This window comes from Ornithorhynchus anatinus, chromosome 5 (assembly GCF_004115215.2).
Source record: "Ornithorhynchus anatinus isolate Pmale09 chromosome 5, mOrnAna1.pri.v4, whole genome shotgun sequence".
Taxonomy (NCBI): Eukaryota; Metazoa; Chordata; class Mammalia; order Monotremata; family Ornithorhynchidae; genus Ornithorhynchus; species Ornithorhynchus anatinus.
Window position 1 is genome coordinate 92,254,377 of NC_041732.1, and position 8,513 is coordinate 92,262,889.

Here is an 8,513-nt window from a genome sequence, read left to right on the forward strand (position 1 = left end):
GAGACGGATGGTAATTATAAATAAATGTAAGTTCTCTCGGGGTGAATATCAAGTATTCAAAGGGTACAGATCTAAGTGCAGGTAATGCAGAAGGGAGAAGGAGTAGGGGAAAACAGGTTTTAGTTGGGAAAGGCCTCTTGGAAGAGATGTAATTTTAATACGGCTTCAAAGGTGAGGAGAGTAGTGGTCTGTTGTATATGGAGGGGGAGGGAATTCCAGGCCAGAGGGAGGATGTGGGCAAGGGGTCAGCAGCAAAATTACCATGACTAACTTTTTAGATAAAAATTTCTATATTACCATCTCCTCCACTTGTCTGCTGTGTACTCTTGGGCAAGCCGCTTAACTTCTCTGTACCTCTGTTACCTCATCTGGAAAATGAGGACTGACTCTGTGAGCCCCATGTGGGACAGAGACCTTGTTCAACCTGATTGCCTTGTATCTGCCCCAGTGCTTAGAATAAGCGCTTACTATATGCCAAGCACTGTTCTAAGCACTGAGGTAGGTACAAGGTAATCAGGTCAGACACAGTCCCTGTCCCATATGGGGCTCACAATTTAAATCCCCATTTTATAGATGAGGTAACTGAGGCTCAGAGAAGTTAAGTGACTTGCTCAAGGTCACAAGGCAGACATGTGGTAGAACAGGGATTAGAACCCATGTCCTCTGACTTCCAGACCTGTGCTTTTTCCACTAGACCATGCTGCTTCTCATCTAGGAAGAATGGGTGATTGGGTACACTACCAATTTTCCAGTTGGTATTTGGAAAGTACTGCTACTACTACTAATAATAATTGTGGTATTTGTTAAATGCTTACTATGTGCCAAGCACTGTACTAAGCGCTGGGGTGGATTCAGGCAAATCAGGTTGGACACAGTCCCTGTCCCACGTGGGGCTCCCAGTCTCAATCCCCATTTTACAGATAAGGTAACCGAGGCACAGAGAAGTGAGGTGACTTGCCTAAGGCCACACAGCAGAGAAGTGGCAGAGCCAGGATTAATAATAATAATAGTAATAATAATAATAATGTTGGTATTTGTTAAGCGCTTACTATGTGCAGAGCACTGTTCTAAGCACTGGGGTAGATACAGGGTAAGCAGGTTATCCCCATGACCTCTTCCTGGACACTAAAAGGTGGAGAACTAGTTGTAAACTATCCCTTGTAAGAGAGTCTAAAAAGCCTAGGCATCTACGATGTGATGTGAAACAATTTTCTTTCCATATGTTAAGACATATTGCCTCTGGGTTGGAAGGCTAATTTTAATAGATCAATTAACAAATATCATAAAAAAGTCTACTTATGTGTAGAGCACCGTACTAAGTACAATAGATTTGGAAGAAATGATCCCTGTCCTCAGGAACTTAAATTTCAGTCTCTTTTCACTTAAGATGAACTTCTTCAGAGGAAATTTGAGTCAGTGTGCAAAATAATTTCTGGCTTTCTGATCCATCTAAAAAAGCTTCAGTTTTAAAGCTAAGCCACAAGCAGCAATCTGGTATTAATAAATTCTACCTTTAGCGATTCAAACTCCGGCTGAGCATGGTACTTTAAGTCTAGGAAATTTTGCCATTACATTAAGCCTTATATGCTAAATCCTTATAATTAACAAGGCATTGCCCTTAAAATGACCCATCTTTCTTTTAGGATTACAAACAGTCACAAATTAGGCGGTTTCCTTTAGCCTTGGTTTTGCACTTTAATAGTCAGTCAAGGATATTTAGTGAGTGCTTACTATGTGCAGGGTACTATAGTAACTGCTTTGAAGAGAACAAGTCGGTTGATGGGCAAGATCAATCTATGGCATTTACTGTCCAGAGAACACTGCACTAAGCTCTTGGGAGATTACCGCAACAGAGTACAGGATACGAGAAGCTTCCCTGGACTCAAGGAACAAGTATAAATAGTTTTCCCCAACTAAAGAGCCATGATTTTCCACTTAGAACGATTCTGTCTTCTCAAAAATGACGTAAACTTGACTTTCAATTCAATAGTATTTATTGAGCGCTTACTATGTGCAGAGCACTGTACTAAGCGCTTGGAATGAACAAGTCGGCAACAGATAGAGACAGTCCCTGCCGTTTGACGGGCTTACAGTCTAATCGGGGGAGATGGACAGACAAGAACAATGGCAATAAATAGAGTCAGGGGGAAGAATATCTCCTAAAAACAATGGCAACTAAATAGAATCAAGGCGATGTACATTTCATTAACAAAATTAACAAAATAAATAGGGTAATGAAGATATATACAGTTGAGCAGACGAGTACAGTGCTGAGGGGATGGGAAGGGAGAGGGGGAGGAGCAGAGGGAAATGGGGGGAAAAGAGGGTTAAGCTGCGGAGAGGTGAAGGGGGGGTGGTAGAGGGAGTAGAGGGAGAAGGGGAGCTCAGTCTGGGAAGGCCTCTTGGAGGAGGTGAGTTTTAAGTAGGGTTTTGAAGAGGGGAAGAGAATGAGTTTGGCGGAGGTGAGGAGGGAGGGCGTTCCAGGACCGTGGAGGACGTGGCCCGGGGGGTCGACGGCGGGATAGGCGAGACCAAGGGACGGCGAGGAGGTGGGCGGCGGAGGAGCGGAGCGTGCGGGGTGGGCAGTAGAAAGAGAGAAGCGAGGAGAGGTAGGACGGGGCAAGGTGATGGAGAGCCTTGAAGCCTAGAGTGAGGAGTTTTTGTTTGGAGCGGAGGACTTCACTATGGAATCACTGAGAATGTTGGTATTTGGTGTTACTCTTCAAAAGGAATGTGATAGATGGTTAATTTTGGTAAATAGGCATTTCATTCATTCCTTCAATAGTATTTATTGAGCACTTACTATGTGCAGAGCACTGTACTAAGTGCTTGGAATGGACAAATCGGTAACAGATAGAGACAATCCCTGCCCTTTGATGGGCTCACAGTCTAATCGGGGGAGATAGACAAGAACAATAGCAATAAATAGAATCAGGGGGATGAACATCTCATTAAAACAATAGCAAATAAATAGAATCAAGGTGATGTACATCTCATTAACAAAATAAAAAGGGTAATGAAAATATATACAGTTGAGCGGACGAGTACAGTGCTGAGGGGATGGGAAGGGAGAGGGGGAGGAGCAGTGGTGGTTATTAGTACCCATTATGGGGTGGGGGTGGACTTGTAGCAGACAGCATTGTAAATCTGAAGTGAACCTGGGCTCTAATCCTGGTTCAGCCCCTTGTCTGCTGTATGACCTTGGGCAAGTCACTTAACCTCTCTATGCCTCAGTTACCCCATCTGTAAAATGGGTTTAAGACTGAGTCCCACATGGAGGAAGGATTGTGTCCAACCTGATCATCTTGTATCTATTCCAGTACTATCCCCTCCTCAGGATCACACCTGGAAAGTTTCCAGGACTCTACCAGTCTCAACTACGGAAGGGAGAGTGGAGCGGAGGCCTATCCATTCCATTCCTAGCTTGGACAGTGGCCAGCGAGTGGAAGGCAATCTGCTTCAACTCAAAACTCACCCATGCTGGGCAGCAGCGGCACGGGAGAGAGTCGAGGGAGGAGACTCAAGTTGACCGCGCGGAAGGAGGCAACAGTAAACAACTTGCTGATTTTTACCAAGAGAACTCAATGAATGCACTAGAGAATGACTTCAGATGGGGGGGGCGGGCGTTCTGGGAGGGATGCGTCCGTGGTGTCGCTATGGGTCGGAGACGACTCGACGGCATAAGACAAGACAAGATCCCAGTACTTAGTACAGTGGAGGACACAGAGTAAGTGCTTAACAAATACCATAAAAAAGTGGTTTTGGTGCATCTGAAGGAGGTCTTGGATATCACTAAAAACATTTCTGCTAGAGACATAGTTATGAATATCTTAAAGTTAAGGCCCTTATCACTTTTGTCATAACAAGATAAAAAGACTAAACCAAAAGAGGCGGCCAGAGACAGAAGAGACGGCGGAAGGTTGTTATGTCACGTTTCCACAGCCTAACAGGAGGAGGGCTTTGGATAAATACAGCACACTTCTGGCCTTTCACATCTGCTTCCCGCACAGCCCTTGGTTAGTCTGTCATTACCCTTGGATGCCGGAAGACTGACCAACAAAGGCAAGTTTGAAATCAATCGGATTTATTGAGCGCTTACTGGGTGCAAAGCACTGTCCGGCTCACACGATCACCCTTATTTCCACATCCACAACTTCGGGGTGGCACCAGCTGGCTTACTGGAACTAAGGCAAGAGTCACTGGCCCGGAGACAACCTGGCCCTCCCCAGAGCAGGGAGAGGCTAGGCTGGGCTGGGGCAGGGTGGAGGAGGCCTTCTCTGCCTCCCTTGAACCAAGACTGTCCCCTAGTAGCAGTACTTATTAAGCACTTACTATATCCAAAGCACTCTACTAAGCACCAAATCCTGCAACCCCCTTCCCTTCCATATCCGACAGACCATGACCCTCCCCACCTTCAAAGCCTTATTACAATCCCATCTCCAGGAGCCCCTCCCTGCTGAAGCTCTCAAAGAAGAGTGCTTGGCACATAGTAAGCGCTTAACAAATAGCATCATTATTATTTCCCCTACTTTCCTGTCTCTGTGCTCCTTGTACGCTTTATACCGGAATTATTGGGAAGCCAGCATGACCTAGTGGCAAGAACCCGGGTTGAGGAGTCAGAGGACGTGGGTTCTAATCCCACCTCCTCCACTTGTCTGCTGTGTGACCTTGGGCAAGCCACTTGACTTCTCCGTGCCCCAGTTCCCTCCTCTGGAAAATGGGGATTAGGACTGTGAGCCCTATGTAGGACGGGGACTGTGTTCGACCTGAATGACTTGTATCTGAGTGTATAGATCCAAGTGCTTAGTACAGAGCTCTGCACACAGTAAGTGCTCAATAAATACGATTGAATGACTACAACTCATCCATAAAATGGAGATTATAAGACTGTGAGCTCTATGTGGGATGGGGACAGTGTCCAACCTGAATCACTTGTATCTAAATATATAGATCTCATCTATAAAATGGGGATTAAATGGTGAATGTCCTCCCTCCTCACATCCGTCAAACAATAATAATGTTGGTATTTGTTAAGCGCTTACTACGTGCAGAGCACTGTTCTAAGAGCTGGGGTAGATTTATAGGGTAATCAGGTTGTCCCACGTGAGGCTCACAGTCTTTATTCCCATTTTACAGATGAGGTAACTGAGGCACAGAGAAGTTAAGTGACTTGCCCACGGTCACACAGCTGACAAGTGGCAGAGCCGGGATCACACTTCCCCCCTTCAAAGCCCTACTGAGAGCTCACCTCCTCCAAGAGGCCTTTCCAGACTGACCCCCCTTTTCCTCTGCTCCTCCTCCCCATCACCCCAACTCCCTTCCTGTGCTCTATCCCCCTCCCAATAGCACTTGTGTATAAAGTACATAGTTATTAGTCTATTGATCTTATTAATGATGTGTATATACCTATAATTCTATTTATTTATATTGATGTCTGTCTCCCCGCTTCTAGACTGAGTCCGTTGTGGGCAGGGATTGTCTATCTGTTGCTGAATTGTACTCTCCAAGCGCTTAGTACAGTGCTGTGCACACTAAGCGCACAATAAATACGATTGAATGAATGATTTAAGACTGTGAGCCCCACGTGAGACAACCTGATGGCCCTGTATCTCCCCCAGTGCCTAGAACAGTGCTTGGCACATGGTAAGCGCCTTACAAGAAGCAGCGTGGCTCAGTGGCAAAAGTCCGGGGCTTGGGAGTCAGAGGTCGTAGGTTCTAATCCCTGCTCCGCCACCTGTCAACTGTTTGACTTTGGGCGAGTCACTGAACTTCTCTGGGCCTCAGTTCCATTATCTGGAAAATGGGGATGAAGACTGTGAACCCCACGTGGAACAACCTGATCACCATGTATTCCCCCGGAGTGCTTAGAACAGTGCTTTGCACAGAGAAAGCACTTAGAGAAGCGGCGTGGCTCAGTGGAAAGAGCCTGGGCTTGGGAGTCAGAGGTCATGGGTTCTAATTCCGGCTCCGCCACTTGTCAGCTAGGTGACTGTAGGCAAGTCACCTCACTTCTCTGGGCCTCAGTGACCTCATCTGTAAAATGGGGATTAAGACTGTGAGCCTCACGTGGGACAACCTGATTACCCTGTATCTACCCCAGCGCTCTGCACATAGTGCTCTGCACATAGTAAGCGCTTAACAAATACCAACATTATTATTAACAAATACCATTATTCTTCTTCTCTGGGCCTCAGTGACCCCTGTAAAATGAGGATTTAAGACTGTGAGCCCCATGTGGGACGGCCTGATAATGTCATATCTCACCCTGGGGCTCGGCACACAGGAAGGGCTTAACAAATGCCATATTATTAAATAGGGTAAAAAAAACAAGCAATTATAAATTAAAGGTTGGATTTGCCACCTCTCCCCAATTCCCGCTCCTGGCAGAGGTTGTGTAGATAGATCTCCGTAATGGAAAGGGGGCGGGGGCCGGGGGGGAGCGCGTCGCTGCCACCCCGCCGGCAGGGGGCGTCCCCAGCACCCGGCAGGGAGCGCAGCGCTGCCATCCCGCCAGCAGGGGGCGACCCCGGCCCCGGCGGGGAGCGCGTCTCTTCCATCCTGCCAGCGGGGGGCGCCCACTCGGCCCCGGCGGGGAGCGCAGAGCTGCCACCCCGCCGGCAGGGGGCGCCCCCCCCCGGCGGGGAGCGCGTCTCTTCCACCCCGCCAGAAGGGGGCGCCCCCCGGCCCCGGGGGGGAGCTCGTCGCTGCCACCCCGCCGGCAGGGGGCGCGCCCCGTCCCCGCTGAGGGGCGGTGGGGCCGCCGCCGACTGACCTGATGAGGGCTCCCGCGCAGTCCAGGGCGACCTCCATGCTGTGCGGGCCCCCGCGCCCCCACCGGCTGACGATCCGCCCCGACTGCTCACCTCCCGTCCCCCTGCCCCCGCAGACGAGCCTTCTTATAGGGCCGCCGGACCGGGATCCGCCCCCCCCCAAGCCCGCCCCGTCCTCCCCCGGGCACGGCCCCGGGCAGGCCCACGTGCCCCCGGACTGCCCCGCCCCCAGACCTGCCCCGCCTAGGCCCCAAGCACGTCCTGCCCCAGGACACGCCCCCCAACCCACCGCCCGAGACACATACACCCCCTCCCCCAACTCGCATGGGACACGCCCCATCGCCCCCTGGATGCCCCGCCCCCACACACGTCACGCCCCATTACGTCACGCCCCAAACACACGCTCCCCAAAACGTCACGCCGCCGAACACGTCACGCCCCCGAACACGAGCCACGAGAAGCAGCGTGGCTCATTGGAAAGAGGCCGGGTTTGGGTGTCTGCGGTCGTGGGTTCTAATCCCGCCTCCGCCACTTGTCTGCTGTGTGACCTTGGGCAAGTCACTTTACTTCTCTGTGCCTCAGTTCCCTCCTCTGGAAAATGGGGATGAAGACTGGGAGCCTCACATGGGACAGCCTGATTACCTCGGATCCACCCCAGCGCTTAGGACAGTGCTTTGCACCTAGTAAGCGCTTAACAAATACCAACATTATTATTATTATCCGCCCCCAAACGCGTCACGTCGCCCCAACTGGCATCGGCCACGCCCCATCGCCCCCTGGATGCCCCGCCCCTAACCACGTCACGCCCCCATACGTCACGCCCCAGGACACGCTTCCCCGTAGACGTCACTCCCCCGGTCACGCCCCCAGACACGTCACGCCCACTCGGACCCGCCCCCCAGCGCGTCACGCCCCTTCAGACACGCCCCCAAACACGTCACGCCCTCAGGACACGCCCCTCGGGACGCCCCGCCCAGGACACGCCCCCTCTCGACACGTCACGTCGCGTGACACGCCCCCTGAACGCACTGCCCAGGACACGCCCCCAAATGCGTCACACGTCCAAACACGTCACACCCCAGGACACGCCCCAAATACGTCACGATCCCGGACCCGCCCCCGAAAACGTCACGCCCCTCCATACGTCACGCCCCCAATACGTCACGCCCGGACACGCCCCCAGTTATGTCACGCCCCCGAAAACGTCACGCCCCCAAATACGTCACGCCCCTGGACACGCCCCTGTTCCCTCCCCCTAGTTCCCCCCTCCACCCCCCCGCCCTGTCCTTGTCCTTCCCCTGAGCCTCATTCATTCATTCATTCATTCATTCATTCATTCATTCATTCATTCATTCATTCATTCATTCATTCGTACTTATTGAGCGCTTACTCTGCGCAGTGCAATGCACTAAGCGCTTATAACCACTGTGGTATTTCTTCAGCACTTCCTATGTGCCCGGCACTGTACTAAGCACTGGAGTGGATACAGGCAAAGCAGGGTGGACACTGACCCTGTCCCCCAGGGGGCTCACGGTCTTCATTCCCATTTTCCAGATGAGGCCCAGAGAAGTGAAGTGACTTAACCGAGGTCACACAGCGGACAAGCAGCGTGGCTCAGTGGCAAGAGCCCGGGCTTGGGAGTCAGAGGTCCTGGGTTCGAATCCCGGCTCGGTCACTTGTCAGCTGTGGGACTGTGGGCAAGTCACTTCACTTCTCGGTGCCTCAGTGACCTCATCTGGAAAA

The 8,513-nt window shown here is 51.1% G+C and overlaps 2 protein-coding genes across 2 annotated transcripts in view; one reads left to right on the plus strand and one right to left on the minus strand.

Annotated features, from left to right (window-relative positions):
* Window positions 1–6,890, minus strand: part of CIDEA (cell death inducing DFFA like effector a) — a 28,925-nt gene extending 22,035 nt beyond the window's left edge. Inside the window, exon 1 of the mRNA XM_029064346.2 lies at window positions 6,773–6,890. Coding sequence (XP_028920179.1) covers window positions 6,773–6,810 — 38 coding nt within the window. The 5' untranslated portion in view covers window positions 6,811–6,890. The remainder of the gene's footprint in view (window positions 1–6,772) is intronic.
* On the plus strand, window positions 6,809–8,029 carry LOC114812197 (extensin-like). Its single transcript, XM_029065986.1, has 2 exons — window positions 6,809–7,235; window positions 7,614–8,029. Exons 1-2 carry the CDS (start codon window positions 6,809–6,811, stop codon window positions 8,027–8,029), a joined length of 843 nt encoding a protein of 280 aa, XP_028921819.1.
* Window positions 8,030–8,513: the final 484 nt, after the last annotated feature.